We start from the raw sequence: 18347 nt of genomic DNA, 5'->3' as shown, positions 1-18347 counted from the left end.
CGCCACAACGCCCGGCTATTTTTTGGTTGCAGCCGTCATTGTTGTTTGGCAGGTCCGGGCTGGGGATTCGAACCTGCCGCCTTAGGTGTACGTGGCTGGCGCCTTAGCCGGTTGAGCTATAGGCACCGAGCCTCTTTTCTGTAACTTTTCTGGCTCTGAGTCAAATACAACTAACAGCGAGAGAATTAGATGGAAAAATTTGGTAATAAATACTCGGAAATACCTTACATAAATCAGTGTCGAGCAATGGAAGAGTTGGCTGACTGAGTGTATTCTACTCTGAAATATTTTGCATATTCTTACTAGAACAAAGCAGCTGATTCATTTTCTAGCTGTTGCTTTCCTTTATTCTCTTATATTTTTATCTTTTTCCTGCCTCTTTCTCCCCTCCCCCCCTTGACACAGTGCTTACATTCTTGACTTTTTTTCCTGTTTCCTTGTCTCTCTGTCATGCAATTCCTTCTCATTCATCTTGCTAGCAGAATTTCTTTACACAGTCCACGTCACAGCTGAGAGAATTGATTTGAAATGCTGTTGAATTTCACAGTAGCTCATTTGGGATCTTGATTGATAAACGCAAAAGCAGAAAATGAGACCAAGAGGCACAGAGCAAGGTAAAAAGGGGACTCTGACCATTTCCTCTTAATATAAATTATGGTAAGCTGCATTACTCTAAGGGCACTCTAACCATTGGAAAGAGTAGAAACAATGCAATCACAGAGTGTCATAATAGAATGCATTACATTTGGAGTGTGAAGAAGGGATACTGGGAGAAGTGGTGACCTTTTAGTTCTCTTCCCTCTACTGTGGTCTAAAAGAAACTGCCAGGGAGGAAAATGTCGCAGTTGGCATCACCTCACATGAACTCTTTTCTAAATGCCAGAATCCCTTTTTAGCATCTGAAATGTGAACTTTGTGAGTTAGAATGCTTGGGTTCAAATCCAGGCTTTATAATGATTAGCTGAGTATCCTCGAACATTTTAGTTAGTCTCTCTGTGCCTCAGTTTCTTCATCTGGGAAATGGAAATAATAGTAGCACTTACCTCAGGGGCGCTTAGGAGAACAGAATGAGAATAACAAGCAAAACACTTAAAATAGTGCCTAGCTCATAGTAAACTCTTCATTATTGTTGGCTATTTTTGATATTATCTATCTTTCTTATTTCTTATTTCCCAAGTTTGAAATCCTTGGCAGTGTCCTGGCTGAGAAGGTGTTGTCTCGGGAGTTTTTTGGAGACAGACCATGTAACTGTCTCACATTATAATTTGAATTATGAATGAATTAGCAGTACATTATTGCTAATTAGTATGAATTAGCAGTACATAACTGCTAATAAATCTTGAATATTCTTGGATTAATAAATCAGTTCATTACTAATATTACAGTTGGGAACAGTGTTCCCCCCCACCTGTGACCACCTGTTAAGACACTGGAGATATTTCAGCATTTACTAAAACCCTATCTTAACAGAATGTGCCTCTCACATTTCTTTTTCCTTGTGACTAACATTCTACTTTTTTTAGTTATGTAGCATATAAATAATAAATCTGGGAATGTTTCATTAAAAAAATTCCAGACCTCAAACATAATCAGTAATCCTCAAAAGGTAGAGAAATGTTTGAATTCCTCAAGTGAAAAGTATAGGGACGCAGAGATCAGGGCATCATTTTAAAAAAAGTATTTTTAGACAGATCATTTTCTGAGAGACTTAAAACAACAACAACAAACCATCAGTCATGCAAGGCACACCCCTTTGCTTCTATTCCATTTTTATCATACCAATCTCCCTTGTAAATTTGAGGTTATTCATAAATATTTTCCTTCCAAACTGTGGGAAATAAGTTGTGAGTAACTTTGGCTCTTTGATAAAGTTAGGTTAGGGAACTGCTTATCATTGAAACAAAGAGCACAAAAGCAGTTCAGTGTGGGGGGGAGGGTGCTCTGACAAAACTCTGGCAGCCAGGCGATGCTCTCTCTTGTTCTCAGGCATTCCAGGGGAGCGGCGGCGGAGGGACAGGCAGCCCACACCAGACATGGTCAAGGTTCTTTTTTCCCACCCTTCAGAGCTGATAAGTCTCTGATCATCTAGAAAAGGATTTGTTTTGCAAGACCCCCAAAGTGTCCCCAAGAACAAAGTATACACATAATAGGACTGGCTGTCTGTTTAATATACCCAGATGGACGCTGCTGTTTGTCTCTTGGTCACATCCCCACAGATTTGACCTCATCTTACTGGACACTATTAAAAGATTATCCTGTTATTGAGAATTTCCATTGCATCAAATTCTAAATATTAGTAACATTCCTCTACAGGGAAAATGATGTAAGAACAGGGCAAGACTGTGTTGACCTCGGGCAAATCACGCAGATAGGTATGTGATTACGAAACTCATCTGCTGATTAGTAAAGCCCGGTGGTATATGGAGCTCAGGGGCAGACACTTTCCCAGTAGCTCTTGAAGGAAGAGTTCAGGCTCCTATGAAGCCATAGATGGAAGTTTTATTTGACTCTGTTGCCTTGGTACCGAGGTGGTTATTTTGAAAAAGGCTAAGGAGGAGAACTCACATATAGCAGAGTAGCAGGATGATGAAGTGATGGGATGGGACGGGAATGCAGGCATGAGGGGCTAGCTCAAGCTCCATTTTCTTGTTTACTTTTACAAATGGGGAACACAGGAGTTTCTTTCTTTTCTTTTTTCTTTCTTTCCTCTTTTTTTTTTTTTTTTTTTTTTAGTGTTAGGGTTAGGAAGTTGAATAATGCTCATAGAAAATTTATGCAGATGAAGGGCTATAAGTGATTTGAGAATCAAGACGTTAAGAAATGATCCTCACAGGCTCACAGGAACCTGTTTCCTTTTTTAATGTTGTCAGAAAAGGTATTTGAAAAAGCAACTAAGGAAGAAAATTCTAGTCAAAGAGGACTGGAAAGAGGGCCCCAAGAGTTTGGTAAACTAGATGAAATTAAGTTTCATTTCTGATTTTACTTGTACATACTTTAAAAACAAATGATTATATTTTAATTGTTGTAAAAAATAAATTACAAATGTAGTCCATCATCATGGAAAGTCAAGCCATGCAGATGTCTATAAAGTAAAAAGGAAAATCTCCCTCCTTTTTTGAAATACTGCTATCATATATCTTTCAAAAATTTCTAAGATATATATATGTATAATAAATGTATTTTGGGCTGGGGGCTAATTATATCTGTTCTGCCATTTTTTCCCACTTAATGTTTTATAGATTTTTTCCACTTAATAATGTTTTATAAGATCTTTTCCTTTTTTGGAAAAGTCACTGTCTCTACTTTTTTTTTTTTTTTAAATAAAGTGAAATGGAAATCCTATATCTGATATATTTAAAATATTTTCTTATCAACATGTTATCTTAGATAACATTCCAGCAACTAGGATAAGATATTATAGGTAAGAAGGTAAGAGTCATACTAGAGGTGAAAAAGCAGATTTCTTAACAGTATGTTTAGTATAATTCCAATTATATAAAAAGTTCATATATACATAGAAAATGATTACAGTCTAGACACTAAAATGAGAATTAATGGCTGCTATCCCAGAATGGTTGGAGTATCAGTGTTTTTTCTTATTATGCTTTTTCTGTATTTTCAGTCATGAACTTTTATTACTTTTAAAATCAGTTAAAGAGTAAATGCAACATAAAAATTGCAATGCACCCAATGAAAAAAGGTCATGTCCAAAGTCTACAGAAGTTAATACCTTGCAATTAGCTTTCACTCCATTCCCAAAACTCTAGAGTAATACAGTAGATCTCGTTTGATTTTCTTTTTTCTTTTTAAGACAGAATTTCACTTTGTCACCCTCGGTAGAGTGTTATAGCTCACAGCAACCTCAAACTCTGGGGCTTAAACTATTCTGTTGCCTCCACCTCCCAAGTAGCTGGGAATATAGGTGCCCGCTACAATGGTCGGCTATTTTTCAGAGACAGAGTCTTGCTCTTGCTCAGGCTGGTCTTGTACTCTTGAGCTCAGGCAGTCCAACTGCCTTGGCCTTGTAAGCGCTGGGATTAGAGGCATGAGCCACCATGTCTGGCTCATTTAATATTCTTAATTGAAGGAATTAAACTTAAGTTCATTTAGTATGAAAAAGTAATCTTTAGCATTATTGAAAGAGTTGATCAGGGCAGTGCCTATGGCTCAGTGAGTAGGGCACCGGCCCCATATACCAAGGGTAGTGGGTTTGAACCCGGCTCTGACCAAGTTGCAACAAAAAAATAGCTAGGTGTTGTAGCGGGCTGTAGTCTCAGCTATTCAGGAGGCTGAGGCAAGAGAATCGCCTAAGCCCAAGAGCTGGAGGTTGCTGTGAGCTGTGACGCCATGGCACTCTACTGAGGGCGACAAAGTGAGACTCCATCTCAAAAAAAAAAAAGTTGATCAAGAAATGAGACAAGAATCAGGAGATCATATTCCTTTATTACATACATGAAATATAAAAACAAATTAACAAAGCAATATATATATATTTTTGCAAGTCCACAGGACCTCAGGAAAAGAATATGTTCTGTATGTGAAGTTAATTATATGGCACTGTGTTCATGTTTTGTAAATTCAAGTACAGAAGAAACTATATTTAATGGTTATACATGGGTACAGAAGAGGATAATAATGAAAAACTGTAACTTGGTGAACTATCACATACATTGTGTTAAAAAATGGGTAAATATAATGACCATATACTGTTAAGAGAGACAAGGAAGAAAATGGTTCTGATATTTTCAGGTTTAAATACTAAACACAAAAATATAACAAATTCTGTGTCTACAATAATTTTTTAAGTGTATACAAGTGCATTGCAAATGATAAATGAGCTTTTTAAAATTTAAAGTCCATTTCCCCTTTATCCAAGCATATGTCTACACTTATGATTTCTTTCTCTTATTTTAAAGTCTCTCCTTGTTCAATTGTATAAAAAGTTTCATCATGGCTGGTATCCTAGAATCTAACTTCTAGCCCAAAGCTGAGACTTCATGCAAATTCTTTCAGGTTGCATTTTCACATACTTTCTCCACGCGTTCAGAATTAAATAACACCACTTCCTTTACGTGGTCATTTTTGTGCACGTGTAGTGGTAGTGCTTCTGTTTCAGCAGGTTTTCTTGCACAGCTTTTTCTTTTCTGTCAACAGCAGTCTCCCAACTTTCACAACGCAAGTGGTAGGTAGTAAAGTGCTTTATACAAGGAAACACTATGTACACGTGGAGAGGTTCCACTGAACACTCCACAACCCAAAGTTCATACATAACACACAAGAGAAGGCTCTTTTTAAGAAACACCTTTCCCGATAGTAGGGTTGGGGATGACTTAAAATCTCATTAATTACTTTCAGTAGCATCAAATCTAAGTAAGCTGGAAGGAGTCCTTGTTAGAGGCCCTGGCCGCCCTGAACAGATTCCTGCTAAATATCATGCTGCTATGAAAATGTTATGAATTTCAGAAGCAGTCCCGTAGAAAACAGGTATCAATGTAGAGGTTTTCATTCCTTTTTATGAAGTAAAACTATATTTAAACATGGGCCCAGAAGACTTAGGTTAGACAAGGCCCATCCATTGGGACATTTCTATACATTTTGGCACTTAAAAAAATTCCAGTTAAATTTTGAGGTCTCCTTCCCGTGAAGTTGTGTTTTGTACGTAGAGAAGTGCCATTATGCGCTGTACACCTTTATTGCTACTTGCACTCCCTTTTTAAAATATCCATAACTTTTCTTCCAAGAGATGGTTTCCAGTGCTGGACGAAACTTTTCATATTCACGACTAGTTTGCCTGTTCTTACATCCTCATGGCCTGCTACAAGGTATTCCAAACCTAAAAGGAAACAAAATTAGGGGCAATAGAACGTCACACATCAATGACGGGAGAGAAGTGACTCCAGTAGGTTTATATATTCCTGGTTGAAATAGGTTGTCATTTAGTAAACATGTACTGTGCGCTAAGTACTTTACATATACGATTTCATTTAATCTTGAAAATAACCCTGAAAGGAGGTATTTTTCTTCCTTCTTCTTTTCCAAATGAGAAAACTGAGACTCAGCAAGATTAAGAAACTGGTTCACTGTCTCCCTGTCAGTAGCAGCACCCTGACTTCAACTCAGATCCGTCTGAATCTAGGACCTTTGCCTTGTATTATATACCACCCTCTATGGTCAAGACGTGAGACTTCGAGGGGCACTTGCCATACCGCTACAAATTGGTGTTGTTTTGAGACTCACTGTGTATGATAGTGTATATTAAGGAGGATTTTATAAAAGTGAAACCAACAATTGGGAAAACATGTTGGAAGAAAGCTGTGGGTCATCTAAATAACATGTATTTCCTCTATCATGTCAATGTGTTTTTCAAATATAGGTGGTTTGTTTGTCATATGCTGAAAAAACTAAATAGATCAGGCGTCCTCAAACTACAGCCCGCGGGCCACATGCAGCCCGCCTAGGACATTTATCCGGCCTGCCAGGTGTTGCTCCTGCTGCCTGTCCTGTTTAGCAGCTGATTCCTGGGGTCTGAGGGACAGTGAACTGGCCCCCTGTTTAAAAAGTTTGAGGACCCCTGAAATGGATGATGAGACTTGACCAGATCTAGTGGTGATCTTATAATTCAAATTTCTTTTCAGGTTTCAAATAAAAAAATGTTGGCTAACGCATATAAGAAGTGAAAAGACAATCTCATTAAGTACATATTAATAAAAAGAAATACGACATCCTCCCTCAGTAAATCTTTATAATAATATCAATTTTGGCATTTATAAATAATTTAAAAAAATGATAGGATAGAACAAATAGTTATAAAAGAAAACTTTACAATATAAAAGAAAAAAATCAAATTAAATGAAAACACTAGATGTTAAAATTCGGTTATAAATATCCATTTAAATTTATGGTTTACACTGCTTCACTTCTTGTGCATTCACCAAAATGACATAGAAAAAATGTCATCCCAGTAGTAATGTATAACAAACACACTGTGTCTTTGATAATATGTTTCAATTAAAAAAACAAAACAAAACAAGGCTTGTTAGAGATTGACTTATTCCAAGTCCAGGGCAGGAAGGTGAGCATGGGACATCTTATTGTGCTAAAAGGAAGCATTCAAAGATTTATGTGGCTCTTTTTAAAAGGATTCAGCAATTAGCAAGAAGGAGTTATAACTCATCAAAGTCCTGATAATTTGAGTACCAAGAAACATAAATGAAAATCCATAGTTCCCAAGGGAAACTGAAAAAAGAGAAAGCCAGGAAAAAATTAATTTGTCATCTTTAGAGGCAGCTGTTAAAACCATTTCTGACTTTGAAAATCAAAAATCAAAGAGAAGGAGCTTAACATTTACCTTGCTGTTACAATAAAAGCTGTATCTTATGGTAACCTAATTGCCCATCTTGGGACAAGAAGAATGTCAGCTAATAAATGAAGAGAATTGGATAGAATTAGAAAAACATCATTTCTCATTTTTTTTTTTTTTTTGAGACAGAGTCTCAAGCTGTTGCCCTGGTTAGAGTGTCATAGCTCACAGCAACCTCCAACTCTTGGGCTCAAGTGATCCTCTGGCCTCAGTTTTTCTATTTTTAGTAGAAATGGTGGCTGGTCTTGAACTCATGAGCTCAAGCTATCCACCTGCCTCAGTCTTTCAGAGTGCTAGGATTATAGGCATGAGCCACCGCGCCTGGCCTCCACTTCTCAAATTCTAATGAAATTATTGATTCAGGAAGGAAAAATCAATAGGTATTAAAAATCAATAAATAAATGGTTAATGGAAAACAGGATGTTTGTATAATGCCATAACTTTACATTTACATTATATATTCCTGTCTAGTCTCAAAAGGAAAAACAAAATTGCCAGTGTAGAGATCCATTGTAATCCAAAGGTCAAGCTTAGAGATACCAATTATAGGTTACCCGGGTACTATACATTTTCTGATGTGATTCAACATGAAGTACACTATAATATCTAAAACAGATCCTAGCCAAAATGTTTACCTTAAATCAATCAAGCTTTTCTTTAGAGATTATAGGAGATGTAGGAGGTAGAGGAATAAGCTGAATACCACAAGGAACTAACCAGACAATTGTAGGTCAGGTAGTCTACGGGACACTTGACCTGGTTTTTTCAACAAGTCATAAAAAGCCGGTGCAGTGGCTCAGGCCTTCACATCCTAGCACTCTGGGAGGCTGAGGTGAGTGGATTGCTTGAGTTCAGTCTGAGCTAGAGAGAATCCTGTCTCTACTAAAAATAGAAAAACTATTGCCCTGGGCATTAGGGTGGGCACCTGTAGTCCCAGCTACTTGGGAGACTGAGATAAGAGAATCACTTAAACCCAAGAGTTTGAGGTTGCTGTGAGCTGTGATAATGCCCCGGCCCTCTATGCAGGGTGACAGAGTGAGACTCAGTAAAAAAAAAAGAGTCATAAAAAGGGAACTGTGCGAGAATTCTCAGGAGAGACAGGCACAGGAAAACTAGATATAACGTGTGATCCTGGATTAAATGATGGCCAGGACAGGTCAGCTCTAAAGGACATTTTGGGATTAGCTAGGAAATAGGAAGGTGGCCTGAGTATTAGATACTATGAAAACAAACTGAAATTGAAGATAAAGCTTATTAATTGAATAAAACAGATTGGAACATATACCATGACTTCATTCTGGTTATAAAAAGATAATATTTATGCACATAGAGAAAAATTCAGAAGGATTTGCACTAAACTATTAATAGAGATGCTCTCTAGGAGACAGAAACATGAGATTTGAAAATTTCCCCTAAATTTCCATAAGGTACATGCATTTCTTCCATAATAATAAAAAGGTTATTTGGGTGGTGCCTGTGGCTCAGTGGGTAGGGCGCTAGCCCCATATACTGAGGGTGGCAGGTTTGAACCTGGCCCTGGCCAAACTATAACAAAAAATAGCTAGGCATTGTGGCAGGCACCTGTAGTCCCAGCTACTTGGGAAGCTGAGGCAAGAGAATCACCTAAGCCCAGGAGTTGGAGGTTGTTGTGAGCTGACACCACGGCACTCTACCGAGAGCAACAAAGTGAGACTCTGTCTCTACAAAAATAAATAAATAAATAAATAAATAATAAATAAAAGGGGGGCAGTACCTGTGGCTCAAAGGAGTAGGGCGCCAGCCTCATATGCTGGAGGTGGCGGGTTCAAACCTAGCCCCGGCCAAAGAACTCACCTCCCAAGTAGCTGGGACTACAGGCGCTGGCAACAATGCCCAGCTATTTTTTGTTGCAATTTGGCCAGGGCCGGGTTCAAACCTGCCACCCTCAGTATATGGGGCTGGCACCCTACCCACTGCAAAAATAAAATAAAATAAAAAATAAAAAGGTTATTTGAAAGATTATTAAAAGAAACCAGTCTTAAACTTAAAAATAACTATTATGGTGTTTTCCGAAAAAGAGAAAAAAGGAAAATAATGACAGAAGTTTCATACACTGGGGAATATAATATAAAATGAGTAAGGCACTTATGTTCTTTAAAAGATAACCTTAGCTTCTGAAGAAAATAAAGCTCAATGTTTTTCATTAGCTGACTGGTAAAAAACACAATAGTCTTGATATTGTTTGTATCCTCACTTAAAAACACAATAAACAGGGCAGGTACAGTGGCTCATGCCTGTAATCCCAACACTTAGGGGAGCTGAAGAGGGAGAATCCTTTGAACCCAGGAACTTAAGACCAACAATAGCCGGTCTGTCTCTACAAAACAAAAAATAATTAGCTGGGTGTGGTGGTGCATGCCTGCACCCCAGGTAATTGGGAGGCTGAGCCAGAAGGATCCCTCAAACTCAGGAAGTGGAGGATGACGTGAGCTATGATGATGCCATTGCACTCTAGCTTGGGTGACAGAGTGGGACTCTTGGCTCAAATAACCACCCACCCCAATACCCCTCAAAACCACAATAAACAATTTTTAATAAACTTCAGGGATAAATCTAGTATTTTAAGTGAATTCACATTGAAACTACAAATAGAGGGCGGCTCCTGTGGCTCAAAAGGGTAGGGCGCTGGTCCCATATGCTGGAGGTGGCCGGTTCAAACCCAGCCCTGGCCAAAAATGGCAAAAATAAATAAATAAAGCTTAAAAAAAAAAAAAAACTACAAATAGAAATTCTTGTACAAATAGTACAAGAATTTATCATGAAGGTGCAAATATAAATTAAACTAATTAAAATGATACTGAACAAAAACAAATTATGGAGCACCATCGTAGGAAAAATTAACACAGAAAACAATGTTATCTTTTATACCTCTTACTAGCATTTACGTTTTATTTTCCGATCTCTATGACTTTGCCATCTACTTTGAGAGGACAAATTTTATTTTGTATCCATAAAAAAAGAAAACATAGCACTTTAATGCTAGTCTTGGTATTCTAAAGTATATGACTAACGAATGAGTAAACACACATGAAAGAATGAATGATTTCACAGGGATACCCAATTAGGTCGCTCCTTTTCAAAGGTAGCAAAGGAAGCAGGTTGGCATGTAAGGTTTCAGCATTTCTTATCAGCTTTCTTTGGCTGTAGCTATTGAACTTGTAAAAATGGAAAAACAAAGCAAAATGAAAGAGTGTCTGGTTTTGCTTTGGCAGGTTCCAATCTTTTCTTCAAAGCAAGTAAACATGTTTTCAAGAATTCTTTGAATAATTGCGCTTATGTTTTCAATTGTGATGAACTCAGTTGATTCTTTGGCTCCTCTTGGCAGAAACCTGATTAGGAAATACAGTTCACTTCCTGGAGGGCAGCTCAGATGGTCAAATCTTTTGTTTTTAACGTCTCACTAAAAAGCTGGCAGACTTTTTTTTTTTTTTTTTTTGCTTTTGCCAAGATAGTAGAAAAGTGCTTATAAGAAGAGCCCCTAAGCACGAATCTTTGAGAAACAGAAATTCAATTAATGATATTTTAGTTTCCTGTATTTGAAATCCAAGGTTCTTATTACTTCAGTTTGTTCTTTGGAACTGTATTTACTTACTCATTTTGCTTTTTTGTAATTCAAAATGTCCTTTATTTTTCTCATTAAAATTTAAATGAATTTAAATAAATTATTGAAGGGGTAGAAAAGAGTGTGAGAAATTGGTCAGCAGTCAGAAAATATCAAAAGTTCTGGATTGCTGTTAAGATCATTTAGATTGAGGGGATCATTTTACTGCTAGTTTATTTTTCCTTCCCTTCCAGTTATCTGTTTGTTGCTCTCAAATTTATTAATCAAAGATCATAAAACACTTATTAACATAACCGAGGTTTCCTGGACTTATGTGGGGGAAGGAATTACATCCAGTTTCATCAGTGCCACTAACACGCAGATAATAACTACATAAATAATGAAATATAGAGGGTTTTAAAAAATTATTTGTTTTACTAGAGCTTACTATCTGAGTACTATATTACCATTATCTGGGTACTGATTTAAATGCAGTACTGTATGGTATGTACTACTATATGGTAGGTACTAAAGATTCTATGATCAAAAACCTACATCTCATCCTCAAATTTAATGGAGACAGAAATAACAGCTTATGACACAAGATGAAGCGTATACTTGTAGAGTTTAGAGACAAGAACCCCTGTGCTTGCTTCCTAGTATCTCCTTCTATTCTAACATTTTAAGGTGCAAATCAAATTTCCCTCCATTGCAAATTTTCCCTAAAATTCTACAGTTTTTGTTTTGTTTATTTCTGCTGTTTCTAATTTGAAACCAGAAAAATCATGTAATGAAAAACAAGATGATGAGAACTTGAGAATTGTTTTCTGTCCGGGAGAAACACATGCTTCTCATGCAATAGTAAAAATCAATTCAGTATTATTTGCACAGATGGAATTTTGCACTTGAACTTCCTTTGGGAACAGGTTCTGCCATCACAGGACCTGTGTAAGTGGCAGATAACGAGTAAGTGGCAGATAAACTCATAAAAGTGCTTTCCATACAACTAGCACCTGCAATCAATCTGAGACTTCTTTTTTAGGATGGAAAATGTTATATTACTGGATTTTAAATATTTTACTTTCATAGAGCACATGGAAGAGAAATAATTTTTTGAGGTGAATTCCAAGAATTCTATTTGGATTTTCCCCAGAATGCAACTGGTGAAAAGGAGAGATGCTCTTGCTGAGTTGATTCAGGTTGTAGTTCAGAGAATATAAAACAAGCAGAAAGTCAGCAGAGACTAGGTAAGTATTAAGATAGGAAAGAAACTCTGGCTTGGCGCCCATAGCACAGTGGTTAATAGTGTCAGCTACATACACCAAGGATGGTGGGTTTGAACCTGGCCCGGGCCAGCCTAACAACAATGACAATGCAACAACAACAAAAAAATAGCCAGGCGTTGTGGTAGGCGCCTGTAGTCCCAGCTACTTCAGAGGCTGAGGCAAGAGAATTGCTTAAGCCCAAGAATTTGATGTTGCTGTGATCTGTGATGCCATAGCACTCTACTGAGGGTGACATAGTGAGACTCTGTCTCAGAAAAAAAGAAAAAGAAAGGAACTTTCCACGAGGATTACAAACAAATGGCCAGCAAACACATGAAAAAATGCTCATCATCTTTAATCATTAGAGAAATGCAAATCAAAACCACTCTAAGATATCACCTAACTCCAGCAAGATTAGGCCACATCACCAAGTCCCAAAAGACCAGATGCTGGTGTGGATGTGGAGAGAAGGGAACCCTTTTACACTGCTGGTGGGATTGCAAACTAATACAGCCCTTTGGGAGAGAAGTATGGAAAATCCTCAAGATGTAAAAATAGACCTTCCATTTGACCCTGAAATCCCATTATTAGGGATCTACCCAGAAGAACAAAAATCATTTTGCCACAAAGACATTTGCACTAGAATGTTTATGGTATCTCAATTCCTAATTGCCAAGTCGTGGAAGCACTTGTGGAACCTAAGTGCCCATCAAATCATGAATGGACAACAAACTGTGGTATATGTACACCATGGAGTATTATGCAGCTGTTAAAGATAAAGACTTTACATCTTTTACATTTACCTGGATGGAGTTGAAATACATTCTTCTTAGTAAAGTATAGCAAGAATGGAAAAATAAATATCCAGTGTACTCCATACTAACATGAAATCAATATGTAAATAATTACATGTTCGTAAGAACAATAAAACACTATTATAGTCCAGTTCAGGGATAGAGGGAGGAGGGAAGAGGGGAAGGGGAGGATGTATGGCAGAAGGAGGGAGGGCAGGAGGCGGGCTCTCCCCTAACGTGCACATTGTGAGGGTGTATAACACACCCCCTGGGTGAGGGGCTCTTCTACAAATGGAACTTTACCCTGGAAGTGAGAACCATGTAACCTACATATTGTACCTGCATATTAATTTGAATGAAGTTTAAAAAAAAAAAGTCCATGGGAGAAAAGAAAAAGATAGGAAACTCACCAGGATTGAGAATTGGACAAGTGCAGCCTCTGTTCGTCCATGATTCTGGATATAATGTTCGCTTTCCTCGTAAAATCTTCAATTTGGTAGATTTTAAGACTTTTTTTATCTTCACATTGACCTCAGCATGAGAACCTTTATCATGAGCTGATAAAATTTTTATTTTTAGCACTGTAACAACACACAAGTCAAAATACATGGAATTTCACATTATTTGTATTATCTTTTGAAGTTTGAAAAACAATTTAAATATGCATTTCAGAATATAATGGTAAGGTGAATTCATGATGATATAAATGAGGAAATTTGTTTTAAAAATCATTAGGCTCATTCATTTTCACAGTGGTTTCATTTCATTCATATACACTGGCTATATTCTTCTTTCTTAGGCAATCTGAGATGCTACTGCCTCTCAAATCACTATGCTGAGAGTATCAACAATTTGCCTACTGCAAATATAATCTTAAATACATTGAGCTATCAAATCTAAATAGAAAGAAGAAACATAGGAAGTAGACTTATCTTGGCTTTTATTTAGATTCTGACTATATCCTACTATTATGGCTGGCTGTGTATTAATAGATAGCAAACTGTGACTGCCAGAATGTATTTAATATATTCTAAAGAGATTGAATAATATTATAGAATACTTAATATTCTTCCCCAGGTATAAAATGCAAGCTAAACGGGGTTAAGGAAGCTATCTCTGCATCATGATAGGACTCCAGTGTTGTGTATGACTCAGGATTCCAATATGCTCCTCCATCTATGAAATAGATGTGCTAGGGGTTAAGCTGTACAATAAGTTAGGGTGGGACAGGAACATCTTGATGGAAGATTGTGTGTAACAAGATAACCCTATCTTGGTTAGTCTTACACTGTGAAAATATAATTGTCAGACAGCTGTCTTTATTGAATCATCAAATTTCAGTTTTCTAAGGGGTCTTCAGAGCTCATCTTGTCTCACTTTATGTGTATTGAAGCTAATTTAAAGAAATTAAACTGGGTAGTTAGCAGTAGAGTTTGAGAAATGCATGAAGGATGCAGTGTAATGTCACTATCATTCCACTAGACTGGAAGCTCAAGGAAAGCAGGGACCCTGTCTGTTCACTACTGCCACCCAATAAATATCTGCTATAGGAATAAAGAAATAAATCCAGTGTTTGTTCCCATAAAGCAAGAGAATGGGGAGGGGGAAGGCCAGTTATTTTTGAAGTCTGTAGGAGTGTTGTACTTAATAAGGCCAAGGCATTTCATTACATCATTAAGAACATTTGAGTTCTTTTAGGTAGAAAATTAATATGATTGTATTAAAAGATTGTTTGAAATTCAGTCAGAGAGCTCCCCATATCTACATGATTGTGAGAACCAGTTGATACTTTCACTGAACTAACTGGCTTTGGACTAAATTAGGATGTTTTTGTTTTTGGCAGTAAATTGCCTTTCCTTTACTGGGCGCTATACATTTCAAAAGTTTTCTTCTATTATGTAGCCAGTTGGGTGGTAAGAAGAGGGAAATGTGCATGTATTAATAATTTTAGATAAGACAAGGTGTTTACCATTTGCTTTTTAAAAATCTTTTATGAGGTTAAATACAATGTTATCAAGAACCTAAAAACTTGGTTTCATAAATCACGACTTAAAACTTCCTTTTCATTGTGATGCATATTTTAGGCTGTATATTGTACATTGTAGAGCAATAAAAAGCCTCAGACACTAGTCAAGACTATGTTCACAAGATACGATATCTTAATATATTTAATATTAAATATAAAGCCATTTAGAATTTAAAGATAGTCATAGTCTTTACTTAGGGCAGTGCCATTTTCCTTTTTCTAGATGCTGTATTTTCCTCATATTTGGAAAGTAGGGGAGCCTGGAGAATGCAAGAGGTTGGGGAGGAGACCCAGGTGGGCAGCTAGTCTCAGAGCCTGACAGATATACATCCTCTTCCTCCTGCCTACCACTGATTGAGCATCTAGTATGCACTAGGTCAGGGGTCCTCAAACTTTTTAAACAGGGGGCCAGTGCACTGTCCCCAGACCATTGGAGTGTCGGACTGTGGGCCCTGGGACGAGGCGGCTGTTAAGCAGGACAGGCAGCAGCAGCAAAAACACCCAGTGGGCTGGATAAATGTCCTAGGCGGGCTGCATGTGGCCCGTGGGCCGTAGTTTGAGGACGCCTGCACTAGGTAATATGCTCATGCTTTTAAAAATCTCATTTAGTGCATGAAGCAGCATGGTCCCTATTTTATAAACGAGGAAACAAGATTAGAGAGGAAACACGTTTGAAGAGGCTCATCTAGTAAGCCAGAAATCAAACAGTCCAGAGCTTGTCCTCTTAATCATTGTGACATATTGCCTTAAACTGATTTCTTCTTAGTATTACCACATGACAAGCCAGCTAGGGACTTCTTTTGTAGATGAATAAGGCAAGAAGCATTCGTGAGAAGGATTATGTGTCATGACTTTTTATTTTTGTTCTTTGCCTCTTTTCCTACAGTATAAGAACTCTGCCTCTGTACTACAAGCATCTTGTCTTCCCCAAGACATTCAACACCATCTATGTTAGGAAAATCTAGCTCAAGACTGGAATATGTTTAGCATGTATGTATTACTGTGTAAGGCTAATGCTTTGATTTATTGAGAATGTCATCAGCCAGGCCTCCCATTCCCTTAAAAATTCTCTGTACATAGTGTGAATAGGTTCTCAGATCATTCAAGGGTTTCAGACTCACCATATGAATATTTCATTCCACAGAAGGCCTTGGCATTTCCTAATACCTGTTCCTTACATTCACATTTACCTACAGAAAGTAAATGGAATGGTGTTAGTTATTAGACAGAAAGAAAAAAAAATAACACATCAGCAAGCAAACCCAGGTAACACACTCTTTAAGCCTTACTCAATTTATAAACATAATTCATAAATACTAAGAAGTCATCAAAATCATTCAAACAAATCATCAGCTAAGCACAGTGGCTTATACCTGTGATCCCAGAACTTTGGGAGGCTTGCTTGAGGCTAGGAGTTCAAGACCGGCTTGGGCAACATAGTGAGATCCTGTCTACAAAAAATTAGTCAGGTGTATGGTATTCTCCTGTAGTCCTAGCTACTTGGGAGGCTAAGGTGGGAGGATCACTGAAGCTCAAGAGTTTAAGGCTACAGTGAGCTATGGTCATGCCACTCCACTCTAGCCTGGGTGATAGCAGCAAGACCCTATAAAGTATTGATAGAAGAGAAATTTAGAAGGTAGAAACAATGATATATTTCAACGCTTGTAATTGATATTATGGTAGATACAGCCTGGTATTAATATTCCATGCTAACGGAAAGCAACAATTGAATGGATAATCTGTAGAAGAGACGAGTGTCTTTTTACAATTAATGTTCTCAAAAAAAGCTGAATAAAATAAAATGATCTGTCAGTCCATTGAAGGTGATGCCATTCAAATTTAAAAGTATTTACTGAGCACCTATAATGTACAAGACATGGTGCTATATATTCTCTAACACCATAAAGATTAGCAAGATACAATTCTTACCTTAAGCCTTACAATTCAGTACGGTGAATACAGCAAGTGTATAAAAAGTGATAAGTGGTCTAAGAGAGGAACAATATACTTGGGTGGAAGGGTCACATATGTTTGGGAAGATGGGAAAAGGCTTCGTGGCTGAAAAAGAATCTGAAATGAACTTTGCAGAATAAGTAGGATATTTTCTCTCAACAGGTGAAATGATGTATTACAATTATTATGTGTGAGAGATTTGCCAGGCCCTGTGAAAGACTTTCAAAATGCCTTTGAACATAGTGTGTATATAGCATTCTCACACTAATTTATGTATTTTTTTTTCCTCTCTTGACTGTGCCCCTTGAGGACCATGGTTATGTCTCATTCATCTTGATATTCCTAGAGTCCAGAATGGGTAGGATTTTCATGTCTACTGACTTAACCATCTGACGTAATTTCCTCCCTTCTTTCCCCCATCCCCACCTGCCCTCATGCACTGCATTTCATAGACACTGGGTGACCATAATATCAGCTAACACCTACTGAGGAGCACATAGACTGCCAGGCACCTTTCTAAGCATCTTACATTTCAGATCTTAACAGGTAGAAATTTGATAGGAACGTAGAGATCAAAGAGTGAGCAAAGAAAGGCAAGAGAGAAAAGGGCAGAGTGTGGTCACGGAAGAGTCAGTGGCCCTGTCGATGTGGCACACAGATGGAGTCAAGAATAGTAGGAGGGAGGACGGAGGACCTTGACTGATGTGCAACTGGGGCCTGAATTTAGTTTGTTAGATAAAGGGAGGTTTTCAAAGTTATCAGCTTAGAGAAGTTACGTCAATTAAAAAATACAGATATATAAAAATTAATCTGGTATTACCATGTCAAAAGTATCGGAAATGAAGAGAAAATGAAGGCAGGAACGCATTACAGGCTAATGGAATCAGTTATAACAATAGCAGTAATTAATTTGAGTGCCAATTATAAGCCACAAATGATAAAATGATCTTACTGAATATTTATAATAACCTTAGGAGCTAGGTATTGCAACTGGAAAAGTAAAGTCTCAAAGAAGTTAGCTAGTCTGCCTAAGGCAGCAGCACAGCTAATGAGAAAAGCTGTATTTTAAGTGTCGGTCTGAGGGAATCTGGAGGCCTTGATGTGTCTGTTATATTGTCTATCAAATCAGATCTAATGTGGGTCTGAACTAGAGAGGTGCCTATGGCTCTATAAAGGAAGAAATCTCAAGAGATGCCATAGAATTTGAGCCTACAGCTCTTGTCACTGCATTGAATGAGGCCAGGAGAAAAGGAAGCATAAAAATCAACGTCATGAAAATGAAGTTTTCAGCCAAGGTGACCAAGAGGATTAGTATCACTGATGGAAACAGGTTAGGAGATGGAGAACAATTTATGGTTTTGTGGTAACA

At 37.6% G+C, this 18347-nt stretch overlaps 1 protein-coding gene across 3 annotated transcripts in view; it reads right to left on the bottom strand.

Moving 5' to 3' along the window:
* Window positions 1-4428: 4428 nt before the first annotated feature.
* The window catches only part of NTN4 (netrin 4), a 113787-nt gene continuing 99868 nt past the window's right edge, over window positions 4429-18347 (bottom strand). For 2 of the 3 annotated variants that reach the window (XM_003783342.2, XM_023509430.1), the window contains exons 8-10: window positions 16147-16215; window positions 13410-13580; window positions 4429-5833 (exon numbers count right to left, since the gene is read on the bottom strand). In XM_003783342.2, coding sequence (XP_003783390.1) covers window positions 5697-5833; window positions 13410-13580; window positions 16147-16215 — 377 coding nt within the window. In that variant the 3' untranslated portion in view covers window positions 4429-5696. The remainder of the gene's footprint in view (window positions 5834-13409; window positions 13581-16146; window positions 16216-18347) is intronic. The other variant, XM_012814174.2, reaches the window with a different exon arrangement.

The sequence above is a fragment of the Otolemur garnettii genome, unplaced genomic scaffold, assembly GCF_000181295.1.
Source record: "Otolemur garnettii isolate 467f Iridium unplaced genomic scaffold, OtoGar3 scaffold00007, whole genome shotgun sequence".
In the NCBI taxonomy this organism is placed as follows: Eukaryota; Metazoa; Chordata; class Mammalia; order Primates; family Galagidae; genus Otolemur; species Otolemur garnettii.
The sequence above is the reverse complement of the archived record's forward strand: the minus strand, read 5'-3'. Positions and strand labels throughout refer to the sequence as shown.